Raw genomic sequence first — 20187 nt, 5'->3', positions numbered from 1 at the left:
TGAAGAGGGCATTGAGGGTGAGTTGGCGAGAGAACACTAGTCTGAGCACACATTCGATCACATGAAACCCCACAACAGGGGCACAGAGAGGTAGTGAACATTTTTCTAGCTGGGGAGGACTGGATTATAGTCCCAAAGCCTGCTTGTGTGTTAAGGGTGGAATCTTGTCCCACCCATTGCCACTTGCACAAAAAACCTGATCCCAAGTCCCTTGAAGTCAATGGGAATCTTTTCATGATTTATGTGGGCTTTGAATCAGGCCCGAAATCTGTTCACTTAGGCTTTGTGAAATGTGCATAGAGAGCTGAATTTCACATTTGGTGCAAAAAATTCTATCCTAAGATCCTTATAGTGGATCTTATCACCAGTACGTTGCACATGTATAGAGAATTCCTGTTTTAAATGATGAACAGAGTCAAGACTCACTATTCCACTCAGAAAGGAGAATTTCACTCTTAATGTCTCTAGTTATTTATATTTAACACAGCAAACAACATTTCAGTTTTTAGTCCATCCTTTGCCTTCCCATTGGCATGGCTCAGCTTCTTGTCAGTGATAAGTTGCTGGTTTGATGGAGCTGGAAATGGCTATAGGTCTCTGCTAAAAATGCAACAAGACCTTCTAAGACTGGGATATAATTATTATGAGAACCAAAATATAAAATGATCAATTCTAGTAGCTGAGGGAAATACAAAAGGCAATAATGCACCAGGTCACTGCCATAGTCAAAAAGACCTAGGGGATTCTGACTATTCCAGCTGGAGCAGAGAGATCAAGTAAGATGAAGGCACTCTGAGAAACCAAAGAAAACAGTTGTTTCTCTAGTGAGCATTCTCTCCTGATCACATGGGTCAAGCTCAGCCAATTAGCGACATGAGAATGCCAGGTGCCTCTCCCTCTCCCCCAAGGAACAGGCTTAAACGCAAAGGGGCACCACAAGTAGCTGCCTGATAATGTTTGTGGATATCCAAATGGAAGACTTTTGAAAACCTTTTGCTCTAGGGACTGTTGAAGCAAAATCTGAGCAAACCTATGAAGGTTGGTTTTGTGTATTCTTGCTTTTGCAGTTCACATGGGTCTGGTTCTGAAATATTTTCAATTTAATCTGACAAGAGACTCTTCCCTTATGATCCATCTAGGTCGACCAATTAACAAAAAATATTTGAGGCAAGGCGTTCATGCTAAATTGTTAGTTGCTGACTCGGTTGTGTAATTTTTGATGGTTTTTGTCACCATTACTTAGCTCGTTGATGATGTTCAGAGTTATGAAGGTTGCTGGAGCTGCTGAACCTTAAACTCATATGTTTTGACTCTTCAGTCAGCATCTGTTTTAACAGTGTATTTCCCTGTATATTAAATTTCAACACTTCATATCAGTAGCACTGTAATTAGAGTCAACAAAAAGCAAACACGATGCCTAGAAGCTCTTAATCAGAGCAGCATAAGCAACGTCCTCTTCCCCTTTGTCCTATCAAGAGTAAGGAGTGGCAGGGCACCATTAGTGTCATCCTTTATGTCAAATTCAAATCAAGGATTTAATTTAAATGCTCTTCCTTCTTCTGTCAAGAGCATAGATTTTTAAATCTATGTGCAAAGTTTGTATTTCTTCCTTCTGTTCCTTTTTGGGGTTGGGGGGTGGAGAGGGAAACATTGCAGTACTCCAATTTAAATGTACTCTTGTTTTGATGTCTCTAGTTATACATTTGAAATGCATAAATATGTTATGTGTTGAAACTAATTGCACATTGAACATCTTAAACATGATCAGTGACAGTGGGAAGTATGTATTGTAGCACAAGACACTTTATCAGATTGCTTACTCCCATAGTTTGACTGAGTCTGATTTCCGAAGGAAGAGGTCAGAATGGTCGCCCGTTTGCCACTGGCAAGGGGGGCCCTATAGCGTTGACCTGCCAGATCTGTATTCACTTTCTTTGCCTAATGTCAAATGTAGCAGTCTACAACCACAGGGCAGTTTGCAGCACTATAACACCCCTGAATCTCTCTTGCAGCCTGTGTCAAGGTTTGAACTTTCCAAATTATGTATTTCAGACATTGAGAAAGAAAGGACTTAATGGCTGTGACAGTCCAGACCCCGATGCAGACGATTCAGTAGGTCACAGCCCTGAGTCTGAGGACAAGTACAGGAAACTTAATGAAGATATTGATCTAATGATCAGCAGGCAAAGATTGTGTGTAAGTACTCTGAGCTCCTTTCATTTTTTTTTTACTTTTTGATATTTCTCTGAACCTGGCAGGCATTGAACAAGAAAGAAAACAAAGGCTGTGAAAGCCCCGATCCTGACTCCTCTTACGCTCTCACCCCACGCACTGAAGAAAAATACAAAAAAATTAATGAAGAATTTGATAATATGATCAAGAGCCATAAAATACCTGTAAGTACCAAAGGTTAGATGGCTGTCTGCTGATAACTGCTGCAGTAACATACCTTAACCCTTTCAGTTCTGAATTCTTATTGAGAGCATTTAAGTTAGAAACAGGCTTTAATGGCCCTCCCATAGAATCAAATAGAAAAAAATCACAAACATATTTTTTCTCTTGAATTCTCTTCATTTGACACATAGTCAAAAACTCCTATAGGTGAAACATACGGAAGGAAGTGAAATATACATATATACATTATATTCACTTGATTTACAGAACTGTTTACCACACCACTTGCCCAAATTATATCTAGAAAATAATGATGGAAATCTTTCTTTGTGGATAGGCTAACAAACCGACAGAATACTTTCTGTGGTGATATAGAAAAAATAATGTAGAACTGAAATTCTTTATATATAGTAGCTAATGCATTTTGTACATGTCACTTCAGTTCTTAAGCCTCAATGCTAAATTCAGTTACAGCGCTGAAGGGTTACAGCTAATTGCTCGCTGCAGAGAAACAGCCTGCATGAGAGCCTAATGGTAGGATTCAGACATGTTTGTGTGCTGGGGTGATTTTACAGCTTTATCAGAGGATTTGCTTTGACCTCATCAGCATTTCTTTTAATGCTTTAACATGAGCTAAATTTTGTTTTAACCAAGTCAAAATTTCTAACAATCAGTCAGATGCCTTGCCAGATACATAAGAGAAATAACTCTGCATGTGCTATTTTGTTTGTACACACATACAGAAAAAAGTAAGTATTGTAACTGTTTAATAACATTACATTTGTGATACAAACTGACAAAAGCTCAGAAATTCTTGATTAAATCCAACACACCTTGTATTGGAAAGAGAAGCAAGCTATATAAACAGAATAAAAGAGTATTTATCTTCATGTACAGCCACATTTTTAGCCAGTTTCAAGCAAGCATCTGAATTTGCACGTTAGTGTTTGCACATTCTGTTGATTGAACCTCCAGAAGTGAGCATGCAGCCATCTTGCATGTGCAAAACCTAAATGTGTACATGCAAATTGGAAGGCTGGATACAAAGAGCTTTTTATGTCCCTCAAAGCATAGACCTCTTTTGCAGTCAGAATCCATTGCACATGCAAAAGCTGATGTCCAAACTGGAGAGACATTTGTCCTTAAGAATTTTCTATTCTTTTTTCACAACTTAAATATTGTTTCAGTTGGAAACAATTCTTGGATAAAGAATGTTTCATATGAGTTAAGGAAAACTTGAATGAGCTGTTCTGGTGTCACTGGTAAAATCATGTTTTGGCAAATCTTTGGAATAGCTTTAAATTGGACAAATATTCATTTAGAACACATTGTTAAAAATGCTTAACATTTCTTTGCAACATTTAATTGAATACATATACACTTATATTTCCTTCCCTCCTCCCCCATCTTCCTACTTCTCTCCTCTGTCTAATTCTATTTTATCAGCAAGAGAGCTTTGAAATTGCCACCATGATTTTGCTAAAAGACTTGACACAGATCTTTTTGGTAAAGTGATGGCTGCAACTTTATTGAGTAAGTTATTAACTCAGATCTCTAGTCCTTTACCTGGTAAAAATCCTGCCCACTGCAGTTCCTTTCCACTTTCAGATGATGGATACTGGTTGATCAAATCCTCAGGTGACAGAAGCCTTGATCAAATGGGATTTCATTCCAGAAACCAAAATCCCTCAAGTAATTCATTCCTCATCTACACAACTGAGTTTCACATGCTCCTCGAGAGGCTGTGAGCTCATGTGCCACTTGTTTTTTTTTTATTCCAAAGCACCATATCTCTGTAACTGTTTAAAGTTTTGCAATCCTAAAAAATTCACTCTTGACTGGGCATCGATCCTGGCAGCTTTTTAACTCTCCACAAGTGTAGGTAACAGTGACCAAGTGAAATCCTCACTAGCGCAGGTAAAAACACAGGATGAAATTTTCTCACAAAAGTGTCACAAAAACGTTGTCTGTTTTTTTCATCAAATTTCAAAACGTTGAAAAAAAATTTTACCACCAGCTCTCCTCCTGCATAGTCCCAACTCTGCCATTGACTATTTCTTTGGCTTAACTTCTTTCTACTGTAGTTTCCTAAACTGCATGTTGGATATAATATTACTTACATACCTCCCAAAGATGTTGTGAGGTGCAGTTATTAATTTTTGTGAAATGGCTTTGAGATGCTCTGAGGAAAGGCACTATAGAATTGCAGGTGTTACCATGATTATGTATATGGCAGGATTCTGACAGGACCTGATGTGGATGCTCAGGAGGAAGACCCTCAAGGAGTCTCACTCCTCCAGTGCACACACTACACAAAGATTTGACGCAGTTGCAGTCCAACAAGCCCAAGGATGGCTCCCTCTATGCACACGAGGGACACCCCCTCTCCACAAATGGCTCAATTCTCACCCTCCACACTGGTCTGCAGAGCAGGACCAGCATGCAGGAGATATATCCTCTGAAACAAAATAGCAGCAGACAGTCTCCCTTTGTGCAATGAGAAGCGCCATCCCTTCCAGTGAAAGCCAATGTCTAATAGGCCTGATGGAGTTCATAGCTAATCCATAACAGAGATTTGTAAATATAAGGCCTGATCTTCAGGTGGTGTAAATCAGCATAGTTCCAGTAAATTCAGTGGAGCTTCAGAAATTTCTATCAACTGAGGAAGTGGCCTACAAAAGGCAGACAGGAAGGTGAGAAAAGGAGCAAAACTGGGGGAGGAGGGGTGGAAGGGGAGTGAAAACAAGTCAAACCATTTAATCATGGCTTAGAAAAATGTAAGGCAAAGGTTAGGCCTGCTCCTGGACTTGTAATTAAACTAAAATACTGCAGATGAAAAGAAACTTGGCTTTTCCTCTTAATGAAAAAGGATAATAATATTTCCACAGAATATTTCAGGGATGCGTATTTATATGATTCTAAAACATCTGATGATAATTATATATTTATTTGTAGTTATTAGAAAAGTGCTGAAAGCATATGGGACAGAAATAGTCCCCTAGAAAGCATCTATGAATCTCTCTCTCTGAATGTATGTAGTGGTAAGTCCTGGATGAAACTGGCAAAAAACATTAGCGAAATTTAGCACAAGAAATTGTGACCATTATATTTAGCTCAATGTTGTGTGATTTCACCCATTTGAAATTTCACATCAACTTAACACGCAATTTGAGTATGGAAAGAAGACCAGGCAAAGTTGAGCAATATGCAAAAGTCACCCACATGTTTGAAGTATATCAGATGCATAGATGCACATCAGTTAAGGCTGAAATAATGATACCATGGAATGCTCTAACCCTTGTTTCACCTCCAGAAGTGGTTTGGGGATCTGTACCAAGTCCTGCACACCCCAGCCGAGAAAATTTGTGACTGTAAATAGAAGTTCTAGGCAGCCAGAACCAGAGAAGCAAATTTGCAGCTGGTTGTTATTGGTTCTGCAGTGTAGTATTATACAGCCAGCCTTGATGCCCAGGAGAACCCCATAGTTTACCCAACTCATTACTGATTTTTATTTCCCATATATTTTGACTGCAGAAGGAATAAAACAAAATTCCAGCATTAACATAGCCAAACTGCATATAAAAGCACCGAGTAAACAACCTAACCTAGCCAAACTGCATGCAAAGTGTGCTCTAAACTAGCCCTACAGTATCCAAACTACATGAAAGCATGCTAAGCCAGCTGCAATATGTACATCCAGTAATGAGGGATATGAATTTTGCAGCTCATCTTAGAATGCCTTTAGAGAATGACAAAAGAGGACCTAATAATTGCTTTGGCAATGCTCATATGTTTCAGTGATAATTAGTCTGTACTGTAGTATAGTAGCAGTAGTAATAGCAGCAGTCAGGATTGGGGACCCATTCTGCAGAACAGAGACAATCCCTGGCTTGAGGTGCTTGCAGTCTAAAGACCCAAATGGACAAAGAGCAGGAGATGAGGATACAAGCAAATTAATCTGGTGAAGAATTGGCACAGTGTTGTTAGTCATATTTTTAGTTGGGTGCTTATTTTAATTGAGAGCAGAGGTAGAGATTAAGGAGGTAGGAAAGGAAAAAAGGGGAAAGGGAATGAACACTGCTCATTAGCTGTGTAGCCATGATCAGCAGCTTGGGCTTTGTCTGCATCATAGCAAAGGTGAAGCAGACAGGATCATTCTGCATACTCAGTGGGCAAAATTCTGAATTGGGGGAGGGCACATGTAAGCCCCTAATTGTTGCTTGGACCCTACAGGGCTAGAAAAGTGGGCAGATAGAGCCTGAAGGGGAATTGCCACACCTCCTAAACATGCTGCCAAGATGGGGGGGGCTCCTAGTCAACTCATTAGAAGTAGACTGGAAGTGTAGCTAATGGATCCACCTTGACATGGATTTGTGGGCCAAAACATTTTGGAAAGACAGCAGCCATCAATGCAACACATAGGCTGAAATAGCTGTCGAAGAGAGGCTAATCTTGCAGCCTAATGGCCTGCCTCTGTGCTGTGGAGGGTAGATTCCATCCTAGGGAGTTCCCCTCCCAAACCGCTGTTATTTGGACTTTGTGCCAGGAGGAGTGAATTTCACCCATTGTGTTTCTAAACATATCTACCTACTCATATACTGTTTTGAATTACCTACTATTTATGTCAGGTTTCAGAGTAGCAGCCGTGTCTTTCTACTATTTATGTGTTTCCAAGAAATCGGGCCTACAGTCATAACACAGTCTGAGATGCTAATCTGTGTTGTGTGAGTTGTAAACTTTCTTTTGCAGGAAAAATTATACATGTAGGCAAAGTTTTTGTTATTAACATAACAATTCAGGTTAGGGTGCTGCACACAGAAAGAACCTTATCTCTAAATGTGATGCAGAGCACTCTAACGGTATTTATCCATTATAGTTTTCAGTATGTATTTATTTGTTTTATCTTTTTTATTTATGAAATACAAGCTATCTAGTACAATTCAGGGGCCAGATACAGAATGTAAACATACAGTTTTGCTTCTTGTCCACTAAAAAAAGGAGAAGGATATTCCTCAAAATAGTTCTCTCTTCCACACAGACTTAAACCACCTCATTGAACAAACTCTTCAGCAAACTGACTGTTAGGGACAACATACTTCAGCTCTGTTGTAGCAAAGGGCAAGTTAGTTCCAGAGTCAAGGGCTCTCCACTAAGAATGCCCTGCCAGCTGGCCCTAGACACTTAATCTGGGGTCAGTTAGCTCGAGTACCCCAGCTATCCTCAGCTGTCATGGCAGCATGAGGAGACAGAGGCAGTCTTTTTAAAGCCAGGACCCTAGCCACAGACCGTGTTAGAGAACAAAATTAACACCTTGAATTATACCTAGAGTCTGGAGGTACTCATGTAACATGTTCTTTGCATCCTGCCCTGAACTGAAATCTTGCTTTGCACTATTATTCACTTGATGCATTTCAGTGGTAAGTATAGATTCCTGTATATTTAGGGCTGAATTATACTTCCCCTGAGAGGTGAGACAAGGGAAAGGGAGCGTAAGGCAGCCATAGTTTGACTGCTGCTCTAGTACACAAAGCAGGGCATTGAGCTAGCACTGCCTGCAGAACTGAATAGCCAGCCCCAGAGGATGTATTTATGGGTGGGACATGGGCAAAACTATGTATCCCCTGTCCAGTACAACTGGATTGTTGCACTATGGACATCTCTCATCACAGTGACCTCAAGTCCCAGGTGTGTATTACCAGCCCCAAGCATTCCAAGATTTTGAGTCAGAACCCCACCCCAACTCATGACATTGGCTTGTAACCCATGAGATTTTAAAAAACAATACATTTGGGGTTCCTTTTAGTTGCTTCTAGTTTTTGAACCTTTAGGATGCACTCAGGTCACACTTTCAAGTTTTTCTCTGCAACCAAGAGGACTGAAAACTTGTTATTTTTTTAAGAAACAAAAACAGGAATTATCACGTGTTCACATAATTCCAGAACCTTAGGCTTTAAGAAAACAAGCAAGACTCATGAGAAAATCATGAGAATTGGCAACACTAGATTGTGCTTTTTAAATGTCTAATAAATGCTTCTTGGCACAGCCACTCAGGCACCTTCTCTCCTTCCACGCTGTTTAGAGTCATAAGAGGCATAATTTGGCCCAATTTGCTTTATTTAAAGGGGTCCTTCAGGATGAAAGTTACTGTGTATATATATATAAAGAGGATGTTACTTTTAAATGAAGATAAAAGCATAATGAAAAGGCACTACAAAAAAAGAACTGTCAGTTAAGGATCCTGGATATGTATATTTTACACTATGGTTTGATATGTCCTTGGGGAGCACTTTGTCTCTTTAAAGCCCATGCCAGACTAAACGAAAAACTTTTTTAAAAAAGTAATTCAGTTGTTTGTGCCTTTAACATGATTCTGGTTGCTAAAGCAACGCATGCTGAAACTAAAGCTTTCTCCCTTGCATTCCATCCCTTCTCATTTTTCTCCATGAAATGAAGTCATCATAATCATGTACCTTTGATCTTACAGTCATCTGTGACACCAGATTAAGATATCACAAATGAACAATTATGACTTCTCTGAATGGAAGAGAAGGAAAATGAAGCCTAATGAAGTGGGGTTTTGTTTTAAACAAAGTGGAGAAAAAAACCTTCCAATACTCACAAAGGAGATGTACAAGCTGCAGGAAAGGAATATGGAATCATGATTTGTAAAGCCATTTGTAAAAGCCTTTCTTAGTGCCTTAAATTCTTCTCTTGATTGTTAGGGTGTGTTTTTTTTTAATGTTTTAACCACCAGTTACAAAATATTTGAACTAAATATAGAGTAACTGTACTTGAAGACTGTTGTGCTTCTGTACTATTCTTGTCTTTGTTTCCCTTTTTCGCTTGTACAGGCTGTTCCGCCACCCAACTTTGAGATGCCAGTTTCTATCCCAGTGTCCAACCACAACAGTTTGGTATACAATAACCCAGTCAGCTCGCTGGGTAACCCCAACCTTTTGCCACTGGCCCACCCTTCTTTGCAGAGAAATAGCATGTCTCCTGGTGTGACACATCGGCCTCCGAGTGCAGGAAACACAGGTAGGCTCTATTAAATCCCATTTCTTTCAATGTTCGTTATTATCAGAATATCAGTGCATCTTCTATCACTTTAAGCTGTACTCAGAGAAGCAGGATTCTCTTTTACCAGTCATAACAATGTGCCCAAAATTGCTGTGTTAAAAAATCAAAGAAAAAAGCCTAAGAGGTTTCTAACCCAGATATATAAAATAAAATAAAGCCCCGAAAATAATGTTCCGGAAACATCTGAGTATTGGCTAAGAATGAAGAAATCAATAAAGGATGAAAGGCAGACAATTTGCTGTTACATAAAAAGACAACTCATCTACTTGTGTCATGCAAAAAGCTACTGCACTGTTTTTCATAAACTTGAAAAATTAAGTGTGATCAGGGCAACCTTATCTTCGAAAGTAAAATAGGCCTCTAATTACTTAAACAGCAGTTAAGAGGCTAAATACCACATTTGTGATTCTGTATGTATTCACAAGCTCATTGATTGGTAAATGGTAGGCCACCTCCAAGCTGAAGTGTATAAACAAAAGGTTGTTTTCCATGCTGGTGATGATTCGGGGTCACCTCTGAGCAGGATAAATGGGGATTAGGATCATTCACTCAGTCTGTCCGGAGCAATGTCAGCCTTAAGCATTTAGAGTTCAAAGAAGCATACAAGGTCTCCAGCCCAAGGAAAAAAGTAAATAAATAAATCTACAGAACGAATGTCTGCAAAAGGGTAAAGAATATTATAATCAACAATTACACAAATATGTTACAATCATTCTTTACCATTAATTTGTTCGTAGAGCTACTTGCAATATGTCATTGCCTGGCTCCAACCCGATGCAGAATTATCGCCTTTGGCTTTTCTAATGCAATTAACAATGAAATAATTATTTTTTTCAAATAATCCAGTATAATCAGACCTAGTCCGATTTTTTTAAAATGTAAGGATGCTTCTTAGACTATGTCATCTTGAAAAAAATTCTGGAAATGTCAGTTTCTATAAAGTGTCAGCTATTCCACATATTTTTATGTTTGCATGACTTCATGATACAAATATTGTTAGCTCTAAAACATTCCAAATGGCATTTTGCAGTTTTAAGATTATGGGCTTGATCCGATGCCCGCTGAAGTCAATTAAAAGATGTCCAGGAACTTCAGTGGGCATTGGAACAGGTCATCTGAGAGAAAACATGTTAACATTGTTTAAAATATTTGACCTTTAGCCATTATCCTTTTGACTATTTTATTTGAACTCCTAGGTGGCCTGATGGGTGGGGACCTCACAACCGGTGCAGGCACCAGTGCAGGTAACAAGAAGAGCATTTTATGTTGCATAATATTATTTTGTGTTATGCACCACAACAGATCATTACCATAGGCTTGGTCTTAAAATACCTATATGCTCAGAATAAGATTTTCAAAAGAGCTCACCTCTGCCAATTCAATGGGAGTTCTACCATCAACTTCAATGGGAGCAAAACCACACCGTTAACAGATTTCCATGTACATAGTGTCCTCAGGTTTTTCCTTTTAACCTAAAGTCTTTCTGTAAAAATCTTTAGGCCCAATCATACAGCCCTTATTCTGTCAAATCTCCCTTTGAAGTCAATGGGTGAAATCCCAATCCTATTGAAATCAATGGGAGTTTTGCCATTCACTTCAATGGGTCAGGATTTTGCATAGTGAGTACAAGCTTGACTAACAACTTTAGGATTGGGTCTCTTATCAGGACCTTGATTCAGCCAAGCACATAAGCACATGTTTCATTATAATCATATGCTTAACTCCACCCCTATTCAGCAAAGCAATTCAGCATGTACTAAGTTAAGCACTTGCCATTTGTATTGATTTTGAACTACAAAAATTGCAATGGAACACCAGTAGTATTTAACTTTGAACATTTACTTAATTGCTTTATGGAATCAAAGGTTAACAGACAAGGAATTTTCAAAAGACTTTAGGAGATCCATGCATAGAAAAATATTGAATCCAGTTGATTTAAATTGGAGCTATTGCTGGTCAGGACTGCAATATCAGAGTGATATTGCTTTTATGTTGTAGGAACTGCTCCCAGGCTTAGTAAATGCTGGAGTATACTACCAGGACAATAATGCTGCTTTATCACAAATGCAGATGACAAAATACTAGAATGTTCCAGGAAAATGCTGAGCAGTAGAACATGCAGTGGAACTGTGTTAACTGCTGGCTGATAGGAGCTATATGGAGGAGTAGTGTGGAGATTCACTGTGTGCACCATACACCAGAGGTAGCAATAATTGGTGACACATATTGTAAAGGTCTACTCTCTTACACTATATCATAAGAGTACTTAACCAGGGTACTATATATAATATTCCTTTTTTTTCCCCTGACTCCTTCCAACTTGCCTCAGACCACTCCTTTATCTTCTTTTTTTGTTTTTCATTTTTTATTTTGTTACATGCAAATAAATCACAGATCTTGCGTGCTGGATATGTTGGGAAATTGGAACAGCACAACAGTGGACCCAGTAGGCATTTTCAACTGGCATTGCAGCTTGGAGAGGTCATTTTGTTTTACTGTATGACTACAGCATGCAAAACACATGAACATATGGCTCTTAGCTATTAGTCTCTCCTATTCTCATAAAAACCATGCTAGAAAATTACAATTTCCTTATTATCTGTTGGTATTTTGCATAAATGCAGCTAAAAAGATTCATTTTGGCGATGTTTGATGGTTTCATTTCATACCCTTTTTTGACCATGTACATGATTGAAGCTTCAGGCACCACAACCATGAAACTAGGAGAGGAAGTTTGATTGCCCTATTAGTGAGCTCCCTCTACTGTTAAGACATGTCATAGTAGCACCATCATTGGTTTGTCTGTTCTTTTCATTCTTACAAAGGTGCTGGGAAGCTGGCAGTGTTTCATTCTAAAAAATGTTTGTGTCTACTAAAATGATTGCTGTTCTAAATGTCTAGTTGACTTTGTCATTCTTGGTTCTCATTAAAATCTATACACATTTTACTGTCTAAAGAAGACACACTCAACACACTAAGTATAGGGACTAGGCTTTTTTAATGTATATTTTTCTTTTAAGTTAGGTATACTAAAGAGGACAGAATGACCCTTTGAGAATATAGATTGCTTATTCTATTATTACACACTTGGCTTTCAAGCAATGTATCTTTGGGCTGGTCAGTTGATTTAATGCTGTGTAAGAGGGATATTACCAGGAACGTCTCATAAATATTTAATTGTATGAATAGTTTTTGTTCTTTATCTGGCAATAAGAGCCAAAAACACCAGTACAGATATGTGTTCTTCATGTCTTAAATGCAAAGCAGTAGGAGGGATTTGATATAGGGCCAAAGGACAATAAGGGGTCATATATGGTTGAATCGTCTGTTCAGTAGCTTCATTCAACAATGCCACTATTTTGGAGAGCCTTCTCTCTCATAAGGCTACAGAAGAATAAACATCAAAAGTTCTCTTTGTTCACCATTTTTCAGAAAAAAACAGAGACCCCAGTGTTTTTTCCATTTGGCATCTTAGAAGCTGATGGCATGATCATGTGGTTTAATTTGTTAGGGTTCCTATTTCTTGCCAAATTATAACTTTATGAATTTGCATTTTTTCTGCACCATCCAAAAATAGCATATATTCAAAATAATGCACTGCAAGAAGAAGAGCTAAGTTGTTCAAAAGTTTAATTTCAATTACTACAAAATGAAACTATTTTTGATTGCCAACAAAAGGGCACAACTTTCTGGCATGACTCTAACAAATCACATGATAACTAGAAGACGGGAAACGGAAAAAGCTACTAAAGTTAGTTACATCCATGTTTTGAAAACTATGTTAGTTTGTTGGTTTGGATTGTTATGTTTGGATTGTTATATTACACAATTAAATACCAACAGTGGTATTTTTAAACTAAAATCAAGATTACCTTAGGTTTGTTAGAATAAATTTGTTCATAGTCAAACTCTAGTGGGACAGTTTATGTCGTGTCCTGGGAGGTGGTGGAATCTCCATCCTTAGAGGTTTTTAAAACCAGGCTTGACAAATCCCTGGCTGGGATGATTTAGTTGGGGTTGGTCCTGCTTTGAGCAGGGGGTTGGACAAGATGACCTCCTGAGGTCTCTTCCAATGCTAATCTTCTATGATTCGTCTATGATTCTATGTGAGAGTAACAACTGCCAGCAAAATTAGAGTGAACTTCCCATTTAGTGTAGCTGCTAAACTATAAATATATCATGTCATTGGTGCCATTCTCTTAAACCAGAGATTTTTGAGTGAAAGAAAAGAACAAGAACTCTTGGGACCTAAACCAGTATGTTGTAAAACGTCTTTAGAATTAAACCCCTTTCATCATAACCATTTAATCAAGTGACATGCTACCTGTTTACATAGTAAAGTATGCAGTGTTGTTTTAATTTTTAGGGAGCACATTTACCCTTAAACATAAACCATTTAAGTTGTGGGGAACTTGACAAGAAACTATTAATGAGACATAAGCGTTTTTATTGCTGTACATTATATGAGCTATAATTTCATGTAGTGGAACATTGTTGAAAACCTGACAGAGGATGAAGCTTTCAAATAATTGTTGACTGCTCTTTAAAAACTTAGTGCTACAATTGATTTTGGAGGCCTTTCTTTGCCCATATGTTTTGATCTCCTGGTTTTCACTACCTCTAAAGTTGGATTATATTTTGCATTTCACACTAGTATTGGGACTTCACATAAGGAGCACATAGTTTTGTGTTATTTTAATTTTTCTATTGAACATAACTAGAAAAATATTGTGGGACAAGTTCTGCTCTGTTACACAGCTGTGAATATGGAACAAGTCCACAGATGCCAACAGAGTTATTTCAGGTTTATTATTTACCACTGTAAATAATAATGAAATAAGAGCAGAATTTGACCCTGAACCTTTAAATCCAACCTGAGATTCTCCAAAGGGCTAAGGTTAGCAGTATTTTCAACAAAAAATGCCATTTTAACTGTTTCTTTTCTTCTCTTCCTTTTTTTGTAATTTGTTTTTCTCATTCCTGTTTCCTCACTTTCTCCTTCTTAAAGCCTATATCAAAAGAAAAGGGATATGCAATTCAAAAGTAACTAGCAATTTTGGGTGTCAAAAACACCTTAATGGGGACTGATTTTCAGATAGTACTGAGCTCTCCTCCATAAATCCAGCCTCTTTATGGTCACTCAAGTTGGGCACCTAGAAATCACTAGTCATTTCTGAAAACCTTTTCCGGGTACTTTTTAAAATCCCAATCCCATATTAATCGGTGAATTGGCAGGTAGGCAAGCAGGGAGTACTTAAGGAGGGATGTGGTAAAATCCCCTCTTCTGAAACTTAAGTACAGCGTACCACATACCAGAGGCCATCTCAGTTTTTGCCAGACTGGGTCTTGGATCGCTCTCTCTCAGCTAGTATCATAACTCACTAGTGCTACACTATTGATTTTACTTCAACTAGTCATGTATTGACTGTGTACAAATGGATTAGATATTCTATTACTATTTCATGCCAAATAGACAAGTGTGTAATAGTTCTTTTTAATTTCTGAGCCCTCCGGCTGGAAGATTTTTGGGCAACACCTTTTCAAAAAATGTAACAAAAATAAAGATTTATTTAAAAAAAAAAAGCAATGTTCCCAAATAAGCCTGTGTGCAGGAGAAAAAAACAATCAGGTTGAAATTTCTGAAGGTGCCTAACTCCCTGAGGCTCCAGTGAAAATCCAAATTGAAACAACCAACCTAATGCTAAAGGAAACAGATTAAAAGGATTACACATGAATTCTTATCCTTGCCCTACAGATGTGCTTTGATGAATGTCAATGGGAAAATATTTCCCAGGCCATAAATGTGGAATATGTTAAATAAAGAAATTCATTTAAAACTATTATTATTAACATAACCATTTATAGTGCAGTCTATCTAGAAGCTCCCATCTTATAGGAATCCCTCTGTGGTACATGCTGTACAAATGTATTGTAAACAACAGTACTTGCCCCATAGAGTTTACAGTCTAAAAGAAAGAACATAAAAACTGCTATATTGGTTCATATCAATGGTCCATCTACTCCAGGATCCTATCTCCAACAATGGCCAGTACCAGAGTTTCAGGGAGACAATGTAGAGCAGGGCAGTTTTGGAGAGAACCATCTCTGTCTTCCTCTGGCAGAGGTTTAGGGTTGTCCCAAGCATGGGGTTCCATCCCTGACCATTTTGGCTAATAGCCATTAGTGGACCTGTCCTCCATGAACTCACTCATCTGGTTCTTTTTTGAACCCAGCTATACTTTTGGCCAACACAACATCCGATGGCAATGAGTTCCACAGGTTGCTTGTGTGTTATGAGAAAAAAGTATTTCCTCTTGTTTGTATTAAACCCGTTAACTATTAATGGTGACCCTTGGGGTTTTTTTGTGTTGTGGGAAAAGGCAAATAACATTTCTCTATTCACTTTTTCCATACCATTCACTATTTTATAGACCTTTCCCATGTCCCTCCCCATTAATAGTCTCTTTTCTAAACTGAACAGCTCTAGCTTTTTTAATCTCTCCTTTCTGGAAGTCATTTCATACCTTTTGATCATCTTTGTTGCCCTTCTCTGAACCATTTCCAGTTCCTTTTTTAGATAGGGCGACCAGAACTGGACATAGTATTTCAGGTGCGGGTGCACCATGGATTTAGGTAATGGCATTATGGTATTTTTCTGTCTTGTTTTCTAACCCTTTCCTTATAGTTCCTAGCATTATGTTAGCCTTTTTGACTGCCCCTTTGCATTGAGCTGAAGTTTTCAGAGAACTATCCACAATGACTCTAAGATCTCTTTCTTGCGTGGTAACAGCTAATTTAGAATCTATCTATCTATAGTTGGGATTTTTTTTCAAAAGTGCATTGCTTTGCATTTATCAGTGTTGAATTTCATCTGCTATTTTGTTGCTCAGTCACTGAGTTTTGTAAGACCGCTTTGTAACTCTTAGTTTAGTCCAAAGCTGACTGCAATCTTGAAAAAGTTCGTATCATCTGGAAACTTGCCACCTCACTGTTCACTCCCTTTTCAAATCATTAAGGAATATGTTGAGCAGTACAGGTCCCAATACAGATCCATGGGGACCTCACTGTTTACCTCTCTCCATTGTGAAAACTGGCCATTTATTGTTTCTTATCTTTTAACCAGTTACTGATCCATGAGAGGCCTTCTCTCTTATCCCATGACTACTACTTAGTTTGCTTAAGAGCCTTTTGTGAGGGACCTTGTCAAAGGCTTTTTGAAAATCCAGCTACACTCTATCAACTGAATCACCTTTATCCACATGCTTGTTGACAGCCTCAAAGAATTCTAATAGACTGCATATACCTGTGCAAATATTTTTAATGACAGCTGACATTTTCTCATTATCACCTGACTCTAGGAGCTGGGGCTTTAAGAAAAACACCAAATAGTGAGAGACTTCTGATAAAATCCTGACAGTTGGCAGCACTGGATCTTGCCTAACAAATATAATATATAGTATACTGAAAAATTTGTTTCTCTCAATGGCTGAAATTCACACCTTGGCAGAGGGCCTGTGTACCATTTAAGTCCCACTTGTGCTCTGGGTGACTGAAGTATGTAGACCTGGTGCTGAGATGAACTGAACCCAGTCAAACCTTTGGAGAACAGATTTTTAAGAGTGGAAGCTGCAGTCCATGCACGAAAAACAGATTCACATGCTAATCGGTAATTGCACACAAAAGTATTAACCGACATACACTCACGTAAAGAGGTGCTTGAAAGCAACTCCATTTTTCTGTGTAGACCTCAGCCTGTACTTTGCGAAAATGTGGCGCTTTACTGAGCTTCCAACAGTTGTGGAAGTGTTAACAGAATGATTTGAGTTATTCTCTGTCTTACCTTGTCTCTAATTTATAGTGTCTCAATATTTGTATTTATGAAAAGATAGATTGAAAGGATAAATGACTGAGTCAATAATGAGAACACCCTCACATCTATTCTAAGGAGAAAGCCCTAAGATCCCAAGTAGTGAACAATTAAATGAGTCATACAAGCTGCAGTTCTCTATAAGTCGATTTTAAAGACAACCATGATCAATTTCATTTTTATTTTTATCACAAGCAATTAAAAATATTCCTTTAGAAAATCCATGCTCAAACAGTAACGTGGAGTTATTGAGTAAAATCCTGGTCCCACTGAAGTCAATGGGAGTTTTGCAATTCACTTAGTGAGGCTAGGATTTTACCTATTATATTTTGGTTACATATCTTCTTAGGAGGTATCATGTTGTCTTTTTCTGCTGTACAGTCTGTATCTTTGTTCAGAGAAAGAGAGAATATAAGGAAGTGTTGCAAATCAGCAAACATCTGGATTTCATGCTTACCCTTGAGTACTGAAAGAGATAGTTGATGCCTCCTAGATCTTGGAATGCAGCTCTGGGCTTGCTCCAGGAAGAAAAGCAAGAAATTCATTTAACCCTTGGAGCTGGAAATACAGATCTTGCAGCAAAGCAGCACTAAGAAGCTCCTGGCAATACTGAGTTAATGTGCCTCTTGCCTATTAACTTTCAGCATGATTCCCCAATTAAAGTATTCAAGCCACAGACTCCATGTGTCGTCCACATCTTTTGCAAACTGATTTGTCCCCTGATAATAGCTGGAACTGTTGCTCAAAGTATAAGAGCAAAACAAGAGGAGACATGGCAGAGTCAGTAACTCTGATTTTCTCTTGTGTTTACAAGTGCTTGCACAGAACTGATCTTAAAAGTTTAACTTTATCTTTATATAATATATGCAAATTTACCTCTCATGCTGCCCTTTTCTGAGAAGATCTAGTTTAATAACATAGAAAGGATGGAAATTTAGGAATGTGTGATTTTTTTTTTGAATATCCAGTCACCAGTTTTTCCGAACATGAATTTGAAACCATGTGTTCTTCATTTCTGCAGTATTTCTTATGTGTGTAAGAAGAAATATGTAATTTAACAAATATACCACTTATCACTGTTTATGAAAAAGAAACAGTAATCAATATTTCTAAAATTTCCATGGGGGAAGGTAAAAATTAAGTTTTTTTAGTCTATAGTCATTTATATTTGAAGTTAATTCTTATCTTGAAATATTTTCCCTAAATTATATAGGATATTTTCCCCAAAAGATCATTGATTTAGAACAGCTGAAGAAGTAAATGAATTGCCCTGTGTTTTAAAAAGGTTTTCAAAGAGTAAAGTGGGGATAAATACCAAAATATTGTCTCTAGATTCAAAACATTTTTCCCTTAATACCTTCAAAAAAGGGTTATATTTTCCAATAATGTGTTTTCCCCTATTATATAAGCTTCTTTACTCTTTCTCATGATTTAACACTCAAGGGCAGTTCAAACGAAAAGAAAATGTAGTTTATTTGCATACAAAGGGCTAGATTGGGGCTGTGAATGCCAAGGTGGAAAGATGAAATAATCACATGCTTAAAGTATGCATGTGCTTAATTCCTTCCCTGGGACTAGGCAGTAATTTCTAATGGGCATTGGGCAATCCAAATCCGAGTCCTAAAACCAGATTTCGAAAGAGCCCCGGGGCAGATTTTCAAGTGCTCAAAAACCACAATTGGGGCCAGATTTTCAAAAGGGCTCATCTCCCTTTTAAGCCTTTTAGATAAGGGACAGATTTTAAGAAGAGCTAAGCACCCTGTAGCTCCCTGTGGATACATGTATACTGCAAAGAAAAAACCACAGCAGCGAGTTTCAGAGACTGGGTCAACTGACTTGGGTTTGGGGGGCTTGGACTGTGGGGATAAAATTAGCAGTGTAGAAGTTCTCACTCAGGCTGGAGCCTGCTCTCTGAGACCCACCCCAATCCTTGGTTTCAGAGCTCAGGCTCCAGCCTGAGCAGGAACGTCTACATTGCTATGTTTAGCCCCAGCAGCCTGAGCCCAAGTTAAATTGACCTGGGCTGTGAGATTTGCTGCCTCAGGTCCTTTTTTGCAGTATAGACATACCCAATGTGATACTGAAGGCCCAATTTTCAGAAGAGCTGGCATGCTGGCCAAATGAGAGCTGAACTTGTCCAGCCCTGATTTTGGATGCTGAACTCCTTTGAAGTTCTGGCCTCTAGTGTACATGAATTACATGTGTCTAGCGCTGACTGTGGCACTAAACTCCACAAAGGGGAGAATGACCAATGAAGAGGGAGCAACACATGCTGCACTATGTCTAATTCTCACTTTGTCTCCCACAATCCCAAAGGCATGCTGGCTATCTCATCCAGGGCCAGGCACCCCACCATGACCATCTGACCCCGTTACCCAACAAGGGCTCTGGCTTTAAACACTTGAAGAGCACATAGTATAAAGCTACAGATCTCTTATTCCCTGAACTGTCCCAGGCTTTTTAAGCTACAAAGTACTATAAATTAGTGCAAATATGAAGATCAGAATGTAATAGTCTTAAGTGGTTTTGCTTGTTAATTAAAATGTAGTTGCTGAGTTGATCAGGTGAAACTACAGGCCAAATAAGATAATGTGATATATAAACCAAAGAGCAAAACAGTTTTGCTGAAGTGGAAATATGTAAGTCAATACAATTAGAGGTAACAAAATAGCAAGCGTAATGTTTTCCCGCGTTAGAGGAATATATTCCTAAATTCCCTAAGTCAGATGGTAAGGAATTACCAAACAATGCAAATTCTATGGACTGACGAACAGTCATTATGAGAACTGATAATAATATTCACAATAGCAGCAACGTTGGGGGGGGTGGGGGAAATCTGCACTAGG

The 20187-nt window shown here is 38.3% G+C and overlaps 1 protein-coding gene across 40 annotated transcripts in view; it reads left to right on the top strand.

Moving 5' to 3' along the window:
* Window positions 1–20187, top strand: part of MEF2C (myocyte enhancer factor 2C) — a 158667-nt gene that overhangs the window by 112641 nt on the left and 25839 nt on the right. For 33 of the 40 annotated variants that reach the window (XM_043514468.1, XM_038401635.2, XM_043514448.1 and 30 more), the window contains 3 exons: window positions 2053–2196; window positions 9246–9432; window positions 10671–10718. In XM_043514468.1, the coding sequence (XP_043370403.1) occupies window positions 2053–2196; window positions 9246–9432; window positions 10671–10718 (379 nt within the window). Of the gene's footprint in view, window positions 1–2052; window positions 2197–2258; window positions 2397–9245; window positions 9433–10670; window positions 10719–20187 lie in introns of all 40 variants that reach the window. The other 7 variants (XM_043514453.1, XM_038401642.2, XM_043514458.1 and 4 more) reach the window with 1 other exon arrangement.

Source organism: Dermochelys coriacea, chromosome 5, assembly GCF_009764565.3.
Source record: "Dermochelys coriacea isolate rDerCor1 chromosome 5, rDerCor1.pri.v4, whole genome shotgun sequence".
Taxonomy (NCBI): domain Eukaryota; kingdom Metazoa; phylum Chordata; order Testudines; family Dermochelyidae; genus Dermochelys; species Dermochelys coriacea.
The sequence above is the reverse complement of the archived record's forward strand: the minus strand, read 5'-3'. Positions and strand labels throughout refer to the sequence as shown.